Genomic DNA, 15,671 nt, shown 5'->3' on the forward strand with positions numbered 1-15,671 from the left:
TCCCTCGGTAAAGAAAACTAAGTGTCTGGCAGGGAAATTTTAGCCTACTCTTCTCCCTGACAAAGTAGTTTTCTCTGTAGAGTGATTTTTTTGTTTTGCATTCAGTCTCTTGAGGCCCCACCTACAGTCAACAGCAGCGGTTCCCCAAACTGTGAACTGCAGAAACCAGCCAGGGGAGCTGTGGAATCCTCGTGAAAAACCAGCAGCCCTATACAACATCTAGGATTGTAGCCCTAATGGGGAGCTATGGCCAATGACCCAGTAGATCAGGGGAAAACATCTGGGAACCACTGGTCTACAGTGATATAGTCCAGGCATCAGGTTACCACCAGTCCAGGTTACCACCTTGGTGAGCACTAGGTCTCTGGTGCTGGCCTGGTCATGCAAAAATATGACTTTCTGGTTTAACATGACACAGCTATCCTGAAGTAATTTACTGCTTCCAGTGTCTTCCAGACTTTTTTGACTGTGACTCTAAATGCAGTTTTTCTCTCTGCCAGGTGATCCACAGAGTTGGTATATGTTCAATAATAATAATGAAAATAATAAAAATAATAATAGAAGAAAATAAAGTGACCATCATTGACATAGCAATACCGGGCGATACTAGGATTGATTAAAAAGAATATGAAAAAATCAGTATATATCAGGATCTAAAAACCGAAATCCAAAGATTATGGCAGAAACCAGCAGTGCTTATCCCAGTGGTAATTGGCACATCAGGTGCAGTCCCAAAAACAATTGAATCACATTTAAAGCATCTGAATATTGGCAAAATTACTATGGGTCAAATTCAAAAAGCCACCTGCTTGGTTCAGCACACATTATTTGTAAATATATTACAATGTCCTAGGCCTGACTAGTAGTCAGCGCCAAGTCCAGCTAAAGAACTGGCAGCTGTGTCTTCAGAAATAATAAACAATAATAAATAAAAAGACCTTCCTGCGGCCCTCAGGAACATCCATGTGCCCCTAGTTTAGGAACCACCAGCTTAGGCTATGAAGAAATATACTCTCCCAGCTGCCAAACATAAAGAGCTACACCTCAACTGAGTGATGGTTAATGAGTGGAATGAGCAAAAGCTTCTCCATTGAGAATGTCAGACCACACCTACATACCTTTGGAGATTGCTTCCTCCATCTGAAATAACTGTCAACTGTGCATACAGGAATTCTGTGTCTGACACAGCACTGCAATCCTGCTCTTCCTTTGGAAGGCCCAGTGGAATTGTGTGGGGCCCCAGGCACTCGCCAGGTGAGAGACCTCTATAGCTTTACACTGGAACAGTGCCTTGTGAACTCAGACCATTCACCAGACCCTCTACATTTATAATTATTTTTAAATTTTTGGTCAAGATACTGAAAACAGTGAACTTGGAAAGGGTGCAAAGCTGTAACAAGTATTGGAGTTAGTTCAAGACTATTGGCTGTATAGAAACAACCTACAGTGTGAGTCCGATGCAATGTGCTGGAGCAATGTGTTTTACAGCACTTTGTGTCACCCTGTCAAAGTCTGGTGTGGCAAGCTAGGATGCCTGCAGAGGCGCGGAAGGGCCCACTTGCTCTCTTTGGACCTTTTAACATAGTTTTTGTATCTTTTTTTGCTGTGACCCAGAAGTGTTGCTAATGTTATCACATCAGCATGTCATGTCATTGGCACTTACTTCTGGGTCCAGAGCTCGAATGGGGCATCACCAGCCAGGTAAGTTTAGGAGGTACTGGCCTACATGTTATTTGGAGCTATCATTTTCCTACAGTAAGATCATACTATACCATGTCACTGAGAATTGTGACAGATAAAGAAAGGTAGATAAAGACGAATGACATTTTTAGTCCAACAGCAATTATCATAAGCAGCCATTATTTCTGCTGTTGGATTTAGGAAGTTATAGCCATATAATGGTGGTAGTTTTTCGTGGTTCAGCCTCTAATTAAACACTGATTTTATCTGCAGGGAAAAGCAGAATGAACTCAGGCATGGAAGCATCTTTTACCCGACATGAAACAATTCTATTTTACTGAAGCTTCTTTAGAGTCACCTTTGAATTTAAAAAGATAGAAGTGTTTGAAAATAGTGTAATTATTTTACTCATAAGTAAGCCTATTGTATTCATTAAGGCTTAGGCTGTATTCCTATCTTACTCACCAGAAACAAACACCTCTAGGTATAAGGTGTAATTTCATTTCTTGTTCTAGCACAGTGGACACCAAACCTTGGCCTGCGCGCCAGATCTCATGCCCGCTGCAGTCCTTCCCTGGCGAGAACAGAGCTTACCGTTATGCCAGGGAGCTTTCTTCTCAGCCACTTTCTGGTTCTGTCGCTCCAGCAGGCTTTGCGCCCAGATTTCTGGGCAGACACAGCTGGCTGGTGTGAGGGTTAGGGGTGATCAGCAGTGCAGAGAAGAGGCTCCCTGGTGGAAAGGTAAGTTCCATTCATGCTGGGTAAGGCTTTTCCAGCACACAGTGATCTTCGGTTTGGTGACTGCTGCTCCAGTAGATTCTCAGCTTGATGAGAGGCATTGATAATCAGCAAGAGCAGAAAAATAGTGCTTGTTGATCAAAGGCTGGAATCTCTGACAGTATGGATCAGCTCCCAAGTAGGAGAGTTCTCTGTGTAATAACAGCGGTGAGCCTGTGCCTCCCTAACCCCTGAACTGCCCCACTATTTTGTCGCCCCATATGTGCATACACATGCCCACCCCCTGGGGAGATGGGGAAGGATTGGCAAATGAGCATGGGGAGGGTTAGCAAGCAACCCTGCATGAATAAAGGAGGGGGAGAGAGAGGCCCCTTCCCCCCCTTGTCCTCACTTACCTGGTACCGTCTCTAATATATATATCACTCCTCTGCATAGCTTATCTTTCAAACGAACAGGCATGGCGCATGTTCATTCAAAACGGAAGCATTGCAGAGGAGGGAAGCTGTACATCAAAGCTCTAAATAAGTGAGGGCAAGATGGGGAAGACTCCAGGTCACCTGTCCTTGCCCACTTGGTGCTTCATAAGCACTGGGTGGGTGGGGAGAAATGATCTGGAGCCAGAGTTGCTTTTTTTCCTTCTTCATTCTGGGGGCTGCTTCTGCCCCATTTCTCTTCTGAGGTGACTTTCAGAAAGCCAGAAGTGGATCAGAGGGTCTACTGGAATAGTATGCTGGAGAGGGTAGCAGAAAGATGGGGTGGGGGCTCACTGACTTGCTGCCCTTCTCAACTTTCAAGATGTTTCCTGGGCTGACCAGTGTTGTATAATAGCCTGGATGGCTATTACACCATCCAGAAATCACAGGTTTCAGAGTTTCAAGTAAGAAGCTGGTCAGGTCTGACATATACTTCTGTCCCTAAATACAAAATGAATATTTTGTATTTTACAAAATGAGTAACTAATTAGTATGTTTGGTAGGAGTGGGAGAGTCTTTGGGCCCAATCTTATCCATCTTTCCAGCACCAACGCAGCCGTGCCAATAGGGTGTGAACTGCATCCTGCAGTGGAGGGGGACAGTCATAGAAGCTTCTGGTAAGGGAACATTTGTTCCCTTACCAAAGGGCTGCACTGCAGCTGGAATGCAGTGGAAAGTTGGGTAGAACTGGGTCCTTATTTCTCTTGAACAGGAGACTTGCATATTTCACTATAAAGTACACTCCTGGGTAATGGAGGCACACTTCAAATACTTTTATCTGTTACAGATTTATCTGTTTATCTTCTTATTGCCTTTGTAAATTAAAAATGGATTATAGGCATCCAGGTCAGATCCTACTTCCTCCTTTGCTCTGATTTGTAGATAAGAAATTGCTTGGTATGAGTCTATATGTTTGCCTTCTGAAATGTTCAAACCTTTATGAGACTCAGTGAGGGAGGCATTCAGTAGCATTCTGAATACCTCTTGCCAAGTCTCAAATGCCTGCAGGTTCAAAGAGCTCCAAAGAATTCAGAATATTGGCCTTCAGGAATAGGAGTTCACACCTGCATTGTTAAGGGTACAACTGACCCTGATGGGTTTCGGCTTTGTATCACAATATCAGCATTAATGATATGAACGATTTTAAAAGTATAATGGCTGCATGGATACTGCAGTACTGAAATTACTTACCTTACTCTAGTGTAAAACCAATGACAGCAAATAATGAAATACAACACAAATTAGAAAATGTATTTCAATGCATGCAGCACTGTGATTAGTCATAAAAGCCTGATGAGGTTTAGAAGCAATATAGGATTTTTCATCTCTTTTGAAAATAAAAATTGAACAAGTTACTCTCCGATTTTATAGAAAATGTTTATATACTTCAACATAATTTTACAAATATCATAAATAATTCTAAAAATACATCCTGCATCACACTGAAAGCTGATATAAACAATGGGAAAGTTCATATAATGCTGCAATATTTTAACAGTTTCTTTTCTAGGTTGGAGTAGATCTTTCCTCAACTAAACATATAAAAATGGCTCTCTACTAAGAAATGAAGCAAAAGAAGACAGTTATCTAAATGACTGTGCGTCGTTATTTCTAGACGACATAATTCATAGCAAAATATTGCTGGAAAGAAAATACACAAGATTCTTTGCAACATAAATCTTTAAAAATAATTTATGTCAAAATCTGAAATTATCTTAATCATGAGAAGCGTGATGGTTATGGAAAGATGAACAGCATGCTAAGCCCGTAGTCATAATATTATGGTTTTGCATGATTCAGTTAATATTGTAATAAGAATTTTGGGGCTGTTTGCATTTTCCTTTATCACAATTAACATTCTGATGAGAATAACGAAGGCACAAGGAAGCGGTGACAAAGCCTCGTCCTTCAGCTATTAATAATATTTGACCAGAGTTTAATTTGTCTTCACAACAAAATGGTACTTTGTGATGTAAGCGCAGAAAAGAGTGTGTGGTTCCACAGTGCAGCAGGCAGGTAGTGTGATTAGGGAAGAACTGACATGCACATAGAGTTGGTTCTAGAGCAGGAGTGGCCAACCTTTCAACTTTAGGGCTTCTGGCCTTTTAACAATTGTGTAATAGAGGAAATTTCTGCTGGGTGGACTTGGCTTCCACCAGGCAAGCTCTATAGAGGGCAGGTCTACTCATGGCTTCCAGCAGCCAGCAGTGAGTTGATGAGAGCACCAGTGGCGCTAGGTATGCCACTGCTTTGAGACTTAGCGTCGCCTGATCTCTCTCATATTGGCTAAGATCTAACAGCGACCTTAGGCACACTCAATGGCAAGCCTAGTGGGACTTGCGACTTTTTCTCTTTGAGCGGCAGACCATGCTATATATCACAAACTGCGCTGAAACGCTTCTCAGCTTCAAAAGAGATTTGCAATGCAGCATGAGAAGGTTATGTTTGAGAAGGACAAGTCTAAACTTTCACTGTGTGTGCAGAACTTGTTGCTTGGTTCTTTGGACCCTGGAATCTGTCCATCCAAGAACCGTAGGAGGCACTTTGGATGCACATGCCCTCCTTATCTGGACATATACCCTTTATCATGAACTAGGATCTTTGTTTTCTGAAAGACAAATCATGTGAATGCACTTATGTAGAAATTTGAAAAAAAATTTATACCCCGTCTTTTCCATGCCAAGGCAAATGCTCAGGGCCAGGCAAGTCAAAAATAAGGTCTATCTTATTCTACTTCAGATTCAAATTTTTATATTGTGGAGGCAGAACCTAGCAAGGTGTATTAAAAAAAACAAAACAGCAGCCAAGCATGAATAATTACTTAGCGTTGGGTGAAGGACCATACTCTGGGGTAGGCACAGAAGCCATGCAAGCAGGTGCCTGTCACTGCAAAATAGAGTAGGACTAACTGGAGATGCAATAATCTGAGTTGCTATTGTCTACTACTCATTTAAATCAGGGCTGTCAATAAACCAAAGTGGTTTCTTTTGTTTTTTAAAGGCAATATCCTGCCTTGCCTTAATACAGCCAACAACAGCTACATTTAAACACTAATGCTTAATGGTATAATTGACATTTTGAGGCTATTAGTGATAACAGATCCTCTCAACTAATTCAGATAGGATTCTTTTTTTTAAAACAATCTGGGTAATCATCCTAAAACACAGTAGTTCTGATCCAGTTAATAGTGACTGAGGGCCCAATTCTATCCAACTTTTCAGCACTGATGCAGCCATGCCAATGGGGCACGTGGGCTTTAAAATAAGCATCAGCACCTTGAATTGAATTGGGACACAAACTGTCAGTCAGTGCCATTGAAATAAAATCAGCAGAATTGGTTTGTACCATCACACATCATCCATTGAGAGGTGTGCGACAGCATTTTGAAGTAGACAAAGCTTCTGAGTAGAGTTGCAAGCCTATCTTTGAAGAGGCAGACCCTGCCCAACAAATGGAGCTGAAAATGTGCTACTGATTATTTAAAAAAACAACACACACACATACACACATATCCTAGGGCAATCTATCCCTTCCAAGATCTGAAGATATCCGACTTAGTTACGATTTGATTTTAAATGATTGGGATCTGCACATCAAGAGTGCTATGAGCGTCTTTCCCAAATAAAGCTTTTGTTAAAAGCTGAAAATCAAATACTCTACTCATTAATGTTTTCAGCCCTAATTTAAATGTGAATCAAGAAATGAGTAGCTTAAGAGCCAAAAATAGTTTTGAGGATGTAAGCTAAGTTTGCATTTCCATCAGGCCAAGTTGTTACAGGTTTTCAGTAAAATAACTAATTTTATTAGTAAATAAAATAATGAATAATAATTTGAAGCTATCTATTGGGAAAGCACACCTCTCTCTGTCAACCACTGTAGCGATGAATCCCAGCCCGTCATGACACTAGAATTTCAGTTTTACAGGAACTAAGTTGTTAGAGAAAGTAGATCATCTTTCTGTGATGTAGAACAGCACAAACTGGTTATTCTGAGAGTGAGACCCATTTTATCCAAGGGGAGAATCAACAGTGCAAAGACAGTTTGACATGGGAAGATAGTGTCAGGGGAACAAATATAGTGCTTTCTACTCATGGACACCTGCTCAGGTGAACCCTGTTTCTGAACAGCATCTTGCTTACTAAAAAAGGAAATGAATAAAGTATTAGACAGTAATGTGGAAGCCCAACTCGATCACACAGTATTACTCTGTAAAGAGCAACATAGACTGCTATTTTGTATTGCGCTGCAAATGATGCATGTCAGATGTACTTGCTACAGTGGCGTTGCTAAGGGGGGCATGGATCACACCTGGTTATGCACTTGGGGGTGTGTGTGTGTGAGATACCACTACTAACCAAAATTGTGAAATCTTAGTATTTTTGAATCATACCATCATGTTTTACATCATACAATGTGGAATTTCATGCAGAATGCAACAAACCATGTTGAAATATCTGTATTCTATCAAAACTTATGAACACACACCCAGAAAAGGAAGACATAACTGCCTTATGTAACAAAGAGTGGATTTTCTTAACTCAAAACTGATCAATGAGACTGATTGTTCCAAGAGCAAACGAGGTGTTATTATGACACAGCAGGGAACCAATGAGGGTTTAGTATAAGTCAGCTTATAGTAAAAGTTGAGCTAGAACTCTTGCTCTAGTAGCTAGAATACTAGAACTCTTAGGCTGCAATCCTATCTACACTTACTTGGGAGTAAGCCCCATCGACTATAATGGGACTTACTTCTGAGTAGACATGCATAGGATTGGGCTCTTACTTAGTTGTGCGAGTGCCATCAAGTTTGTTACATCAAGTCATTTGTTGGGTGACCTGTAGTGTTATATATTAAAATAAATAGAGTGAATGAGGGTGACTCCAACCCTAGTGATGCCTTTGCATTTAGGTTGTGCATATGATATTGTAATTTATTCTGTATGGTATGGTACGGGTGTAGGTCCATCATGGGAGTGATGCAATGACCTTTCGCTCTGGGAGACACAAACCCTCATGATGCCTCTGACTTGCTAACATATAATTGCTGAACATACATAGCATAAGGCATTAATTCACAAGGTGTGCACTGGTCTCCAAAAACAGTTTAAATCTCCTATTTTCTCTCCTGTATTTCACAGTGTATGATGCATTCCTCTACCCTGCAGCTGACCTCAAAAGCCAGGGAAAGTTGTAAACCAAAAAGGGACTTTACTGCAAACAGGAATAGTTCCTAATGATTTTAACCTTTGTGCTATGCTGGAACAATATCATTACTTTCTAAGACAGGGGTGGTGGTGATATGAGATGATTCTTTATACTCACTGAACAACTTCTACATGGTCCAGAGCCCACTGATCGTGGCCTGTGCCACTGTGGCGGGGCTGCCACCAGCGAAGCAACACTCCTTTCATTCGTGCCTCCCTAAAGATATAGACAGGGCATCAGTTTAGGGAGGGAAAAAGCAACATATACAGCATATGCGTTATGGGTTATCCTTGAGGCCCTTCCTGAGGTCCTCAGATATGTGCTAGAATTGTGAAAATGCAGCCTGGAGTTAATTGTTTCTAGCTCTTAGGGTCTTCTCTTTGTTATTGGTAGATGATTCCAAAATACTCAGGGCACAAAGTTTAACAATGTATTTGACAGTAAACAGTAAACAAAATCCAGATGCAACACATGCTTAATTGCAAACAATCCAAGATCACATTGTAATGGAAAGTCAAAATTTGTCAACACACAATAACTGTGTGTTAATATGACTGGCAGCCCAATCTTATCAACCACCAGCATCAGCAATGCAGTGGTGCCAACAAAGCGGTCTTTGCATGCAATGGTGGGGAGGGGAAAGACTAGATGTCCCAGGCGAGGTAAGTGAAAATAATTTTTATTTACCACCTGGCCACCAATGGGTCAGCTATTTAGGTGGTGTAAGTCCGAGAAGCATCAGGGGGCACTGGCCAGGAAAAGGGGGAATAGGATTTTGGTGTGTGCTGTTCCCCTACCTCCCTCACCACCTTCTCATCAGCTCTGGTGGGGCATCTCTGAGCCACCAGCTCATGCATGGAGCCTCCAGCCATTTGCACCAGTAGCTCTGAAGTGCATGGTGGTAGCACAGCTTTTGTGCCAAAGGGATGGGGTTTGCGGCAGCAGATTACAAGATCTCCTGCTATAGGCCCTGAATAGGATAAGGGTGTTGGGATGTAATCCTATACACACTTTCCTGGTTGTAAGTTCCACTGACCAAAATGTGACTTTTACTTCTGAAAAGACATGCACTACTACATCTACTTAGAAGTAAGTTCTATTGTGTTCAGTGGGTAATACCAGGAAAGTGTTATAAAGGGTTATTTGCTTCTTGTACAAATAACGAAAACCATAATTAAAATATTTGTTTGTCAATATAATGTGAATGAACTTATAGGTAACTTTGTAAAATGTAATCTGTAGAAAAGATCTGGGTGAATGTAGACTCCATATTTTTCATTTACATTGTACTGAATCAGAAAATAATTGGTTGTGACAACGCTTATCTCCCACTGAGAAAAGGTACACAAGAGAAAACCGTTGTCTTTAGTAGTACCTTAAACTGTCACTTCCGTCCTCCACCAAGCTGATATGATATTAATTTCAGTTTTGGGACTTTTCTACCCTTGTTTTAATCAGTTGTCGGGTATGCTCTTTTTCTGCCATAAGAAACATTGGTAGGTACTTACAGTGGTACATTGTAAGACACTCTTTGGGCTTGTATAAAGTCCTTTGGTTGATGTTGTGCAATGACTTGCCATGTAATTCCATTATTTACACTATACTGGAGCAACACAGCCTTGTCCACAGTGTTTGGGTCACTCAGATTGGTGTTGCAGCTGTCAGTTTGGGAAAGGCTTCCAATTTGCAGAACAAACATTATTTTGCTGGAAAAAATGAGGAGAGGGTGATGTAAAAAAGAGAAAATTACATACCAGTAAAACCATTATAGCAGCAAAAGTGGCTATTACAAAAGGATCTGACCAACCTTCTTTAATATTCTTTGCAATTATCAAGTAAGATAATTAAATACTGGAAATTTAAAATCCTTCTCAGCAGCACACTGTTAATTCTTTGGCCTGGACATTTCTGTGCAGAACTAAAATCTTTGTAACCACCAGAGTGATGGTGATGGTTTCTCCAACTTCTTAGTGGTGACAACCAAGAAGCCTGCACATAGGGCTCAATCCTATCCAATTTTCCAGTGCTGGTGCAGTTGTGCTATTGGGGTGTGCGCTGCATCCTGTGGTGGAGAAGCAGTCACTGGGACTTTCTCAAGGTATGGGAATAAGTGTTCCTTTACTACGAGGGTGCATTGTGGTTACATGAGAGGTGGAAAGTTGGATAAGATTGGGCCCTTACTCTCTTGTTCAGGCTTGGGCAACACTATTATTGACATAATAATGTCAGCCATACCATCAGAAACTCATTCAGCTGCTTATCCTCCATTGTGATGTGTGCTATCACCTACCAACAATGCCCTTCTGCTGTCAGTGCCTATGCAAAATAATAATTGAATACTAAGCTAACATTAACAAAATGGCAACATTCAGATACCAATGAGGAAACATTTCAATATCCCAGGCTGTGAACCAGCACATGTGGACCCTCCCACTTTCCAGGCTGTGAGGAGTGAGTGGGAAGGCACAGGGTGGCATCAGAGGTCAGCCAGACAGGGCACTGGCAGGCAGCCCAAGACTGGCGCAGCAGGGCAGCAATTCAATGAAAGCAGCAATTCAGATTCATAGCAACACAGAATTACCTTGCTCGGGTTAAATCCAGGGGCTTAGCTACAGCTTGCCTTATCTGACATCCATTGAAGTACAGAGAGTCCCCATGTGCATATGGAGCCAGCTGTCCACACCCATTTCCTATAACTCCACCCTGAATGGTTTCCCAGTTTATTTCAGTGACTCTCGCTGACTCAAAATTATCCTTAATATAACTGGGAAGGTCATGGCTGAAAACAGAGCAGTCATCACCTAAAAAGAACACATAAAGAATTATAACATTGGCAAGCACTGAAGTAACTGAGAATTTATGTTCGTGTGTTAAGAAAAACCTGGGCTTCAAATGAAGTCCTTGAACGTGGATGGGGGCAATGTGAAAGCTCTGTACGCTCTCCATGAAATATGACACAGAGTGCACTGAGAGGTAACTCCTCTCTTGCCACTTTTAGTCCTCATGCGCATATGACTTTTAAAAGATAAATATAAAGTTTATTTTAAATATAAAATTCACTACCCATTTCTCCCTAGTTTACCTCCTTAGGGTGCAATCCAGAAGCGCCCTTGGGCCGGCGCAAGCCATAGGGGCCAGGGTGCCTTACCCAGAGGTAAGGGGAAAAGAATGGGGTGGTGATAGGAGCAGGGAGGAGGGCAGATGCAGCCAATGCAGGTCAGTGTTGACCCACCAGATCTGCAGGAGTTTACCCAGGACAAGGGAGCAAATGTTCCTTTACTCCAAGAGGGCCTCTGCAGTGGATTGCAGCAAGGTAAGATGGACTTTGCTTCCCTCTACTACAAGGGTGCTCAAACTTTCAACTTTAGGGATGCTGGACCTTTAACAAGTGTATAGAAGGGAGAATTGCAGCAGGTGCAACTTGTCATCCCACAGATAAGGAAATATGCAATGCTGAGTTTGACTGGGCAGCCCTGCATCTTATTACGGACTTGTTCTTGAGGTAGCATAGGGTGGATTGAAAACTCTTTTAAAGTATTGAATTGGTTGACACAGATTAAAGTAAAAAAATGGAACATGACACCTTGGTATCCTTCATCACAAATGCAAATGGCTCCGGTAGTGCAGTATCCATGGCCGCTGCAGAGTTTTGGGCAGGCTTCTCCAATGTACACATGATCTATAGCCCAACTTTGCTTTTCTGGTTCTTCTCCTTTCTGAATCCACCGGAACTGAGTTGCACTAAAAGTAACACAATGCCACCCAGACCCAAAATGTCAGTTCTCAGTATAACATGCTGAGCACTTTCAAACACTAGACTGCATGCATTATAGGCATGTTAGACAACGGGTGGTGGGTTTATGCACACTACAGCCATGGATGGCAATCTCTTGATTTCTGGGCATTATAGTTGCCAACCTCCATTTCAAGGGGCTGTGGAATGCGTGGTTTTTATGCCCTGTAAATGTTCATTTCCCCCATACATCAAAAGTAATGAAACTCACGTCTGTACAAGCTCTCACACTGGTAGATATTCTGTGTTAGGTACCATTTATTTTTACTAGGGAGAATGTTTCCCTGAAGAAAATTTATTATGTACCATAGCAGAGAGAAAATGCTGTTTTAAATTGTCCTTTCTTCTACGCCACCAACCACTGCCAGCTGAACTGATGAAATTTTATAGCAACGCAGTGAGGTGACCTTTCAGTAACCTACCTGGATGAGACATGATCAGGCAGCTGGATAGTTATTCTTTTCCAAGTGGAGCTGTTGACAGAGTTATAGATGGTAGCTTCGTGGAATTGAAATGGGGAACAGCCAACGCTATTAGACGAGGAGGGGAGACACTGCGTCTGGACAAGCTGCCATGAATCTGACCTGAAGAAAGCCAAGGAAATAATGTTATTAAAGCTGCTGAAAAGGATGATGAAAGAAAGTCAAGTATTGTATCTACTAAAGGTCAACAAAGTGTATGCCTTTTTAAAAATATGAGCCATAATAATGTTTTCCAAGTACTTAAGATTTACTGCGGTGAACGAGGAAAAGAGGGTTCAGCACTTAGCAACCAGCACCCACCTCCTTGCCCCATGTCATCCCTGAACGAGGATTAAAACTGGGATGGCAATTAATGCTGCCACCACCCAAAACTAGGGGAGATCCACACAAAGAGAGGCTGTCTTGAGCAAATCCCCCTCCTGGGATGGCAGAGAGCCCCAATCGGAGGGGGGGGGGGGTTCCATGCAAAGATAGATGGTAGCAGAGGTGAGCAATCTGGGAGTACAGGACAACTAGCTCTCTCCCAGAACTGAGACTAGGCAGATGGAATAGGAAGATAAAAAGAATTTATTGAAAGAAGGACAGCGCATTCCTAACCCCCAGTGTGGTGTCGCTGTAAGGCATGTTTGCGTTGACTAAGGAGTTGGGGAGGCTAGTGCAAGGAGCGCTGTGTGCCGGAACCAGGCCTGGTGGGGTAAGTTTGTGTTAGCCAAGCTCAGCTGATGGAGGGGTCTGGCAGGGCATGGGGAGGAGGCATGGTTAGACCCATTGGGGTCAGTGAAACACGACACGGGAGAAGAGGAGAGTTTTCCCCTTGCCTCGGGTTGCGCCGCTTCTGGCCCCAAACTTGTGCTGGATGTGGTGCACGCCTGCTGGCCTGCCTACTCCAGCGCAAGTTAGGATTGCGCTTTAAAACACACACAAAAAAGATGGCAAAACAGACAAGAAAATAAGGCACTTTTCAGAACTGAGCAACAGCAATAGGATAACTAGGTGGAAAGGTTAGGACAAACGTTGGCATGGAAATTAAAAGGCAAGTTGAAAATACCTTATAAATCTAATGGGTCTTTCTGGGTACTTTTCCTCCCCTAGCTACTTACTTCAGTCAAGAAAATCAGTTCCTGCATCCACAGCAGGCTGCATTGTGGTTGACCTTTGTCTATGCATTCAATGCTGCGATGAGTAACTAGGACAAATGAGCAATGAGGGTTTCCTTACTTTTTATAGTCTCTGAGTATAGCCTAGATTTACCTTTTGCTTTGGTTGCTTAGGGTTTTACTCTTAACTTTTTCACTCTGGGTTGAATCAGGTATAAACTGAGAGTCCACTGGACTAAAACGTAAGTTTAATGCTCATGGTGCGAAAATATGTTTAAGAATGTAAATGCTAATTTTAATGCTCAATTTGAGTCAGGGATTAAAGAAATATTTGTTCATGTCTTGTGGTTGTCAAATATCTGAAGTTTATTGTATGTGGGTCTTAGACATTATGGAAATTTGGCTACCCCTGAATTATAGGGTGCCCTGTACAGACAGTGTCAGCACAAGGTCGTCGGGGGTCTTGAAGTCCTAAGGCTACTATGATGCCCCTACCTACTCCTGATGACACTCTGGGCACTACAACCACCATTGATACTGCAAATTCACAAGTTGGTCAGGCCAGGTGGGCCCTTTGATGGGCCTGGGCAAGCAGCCAGTGTTCAACCTAGCCAACCTCCACATCACTCCTGCCAACGTATGCTCACATTCTAAAGAAACATGCAGTGATTTATGTCTGTTATGTCTGCTTTTGCTACTCATTCTTTGTATTCTTTTCTTTGCTTGTATTTTTCTAAGTGTGTTTGGACTGCTCTATACAGGGTGTGAGTGAGGGATTTTACTGTTTGGGGATGTTAAATGCTTTTCTTTTCCTATGTTTTGCTTTGCTTGAGGTGTAAAAACAATATTTAAACAAAAATAAAAAGCTTTTAAAAAGAAAAAAATGCATTTAGTCATCAAGCCCATATCGAAATATTTCCTACTGAGGCCACAGAGAGTGTGATTTACCTAGCGTCCTTGGTATATTCCAGCAGTACAGAATGGAGATCTCCGCAAGATGTTGCTTCGCAGCCAACCACAATCTGAAACAATAAAAACATGTTACAATTTTTCCTCCCACATTGACATTCTCTTCTTCACTATCTTCCCTAACTAGAATAATTTGTTTTGGTACCCACTGACAGCTGTGGACCCAAGACATCCAATCAAATAGACACCCTAAACTTCCCAAGCTTCAGTTAATGACTACCCAGCAACGGTAGTGCTGCTATAATGAAATTCCACTTTAGATATGAAAATAAAAAGATTTTCTACAGGTGAAGAAGTTGGTGATTAACAATGCACAGCAAGACAGTCCTATTCTTAAATCTTGGATGCTACTCTTTAAATGGAAATAACATTTATGTATTCATGTCAATCCAGGGCTATTGTCTGATGCATTGATGCAGTCCCCATAAATTCTGGTAAACAAGCTTACAATAAATATTTGATGGAAGTCTGAACTGGGCATCACACCTGGACCTGTCAGAATTTCTGAACTAATCTGTTGTCTATTGAGTCAATGCTTTATTTTGGAGGAACAGAAGCTTCTTCTTACTTTAAACTGTATCATATATCCTGGTTGTATAATGAGCTCCCTGGAGGACAGGATATTATGTGTCTGGTCCTTTTTCTTATTTGGCCAGTAGAGGTGAAATGATGGGTTGCCACAGAATCCTGCAGTTCTGACTGCATTTGGATAGAAACTCCAGTTTTCTTCATGGGAAATGCCTTCTGTTAACATTAAGAAAATAAAATTAATGGAAAGTCTCATAATCTTATGGTACATACTTAATTCACAAAGTCAGTGTTTTGGAAAAGTATACTGATGATAAAATAAGGAAATATTCAAAGGCAGATTCATAAGCTTGTAAGATTGCTGACACAATTGCATCTTAGGCTCCAATATACCCAAAACACGTGGTGAAGGTCTACGTAAGTGAAACATCTTCCCCACCAGCATTTTCTGAGCAGAGTTGTGTGTCAATTCATATTGGACCCAATCTTAAAGGCAACACTGCTGCTAGGTGCAGTGGCACCAAAGCGGCTACTGCAGCATCCTGCAGCACTCAGTGCCATCGGTCTGGTCTGGTCCGCTGGTGCTGATGAGCTCAGGATTGGGATCCCAGAAAGGTTGGAAGAAACAGTAGAGAGACTCTCTCTGCTTCTAACCTTCCAGGGTGTCTCAGGAAAAGTAAGATGACACCATGCTCTCTATATGGGG

The 15,671-nt window shown here is 41.9% G+C and overlaps 1 protein-coding gene across 1 annotated transcript in view; it reads right to left on the reverse strand.

Moving 5' to 3' along the window:
* RELN (reelin) overlaps positions 1-15,671 on the reverse strand; it is a 366,138-nt gene that overhangs the window by 2,686 nt on the left and 347,781 nt on the right. The window contains exons 57-64 of the mRNA XM_066633734.1: positions 15,006-15,181; positions 14,417-14,490; positions 12,312-12,473; positions 11,680-11,837; positions 10,678-10,897; positions 9,605-9,802; positions 8,214-8,312; positions 4,083-4,088 (exon numbers count right to left, since the gene is read on the reverse strand). Coding sequence (XP_066489831.1) covers positions 4,083-4,088; positions 8,214-8,312; positions 9,605-9,802; positions 10,678-10,897; positions 11,680-11,837; positions 12,312-12,473; positions 14,417-14,490; positions 15,006-15,181 — 1,093 coding nt within the window. The remainder of the gene's footprint in view (positions 1-4,082; positions 4,089-8,213; positions 8,313-9,604; positions 9,803-10,677; positions 10,898-11,679; positions 11,838-12,311; positions 12,474-14,416; positions 14,491-15,005; positions 15,182-15,671) is intronic.

Source organism: Tiliqua scincoides, chromosome 7, assembly GCF_035046505.1.
Source record: "Tiliqua scincoides isolate rTilSci1 chromosome 7, rTilSci1.hap2, whole genome shotgun sequence".
Taxonomy (NCBI): Eukaryota; Metazoa; Chordata; class Lepidosauria; order Squamata; family Scincidae; genus Tiliqua; species Tiliqua scincoides.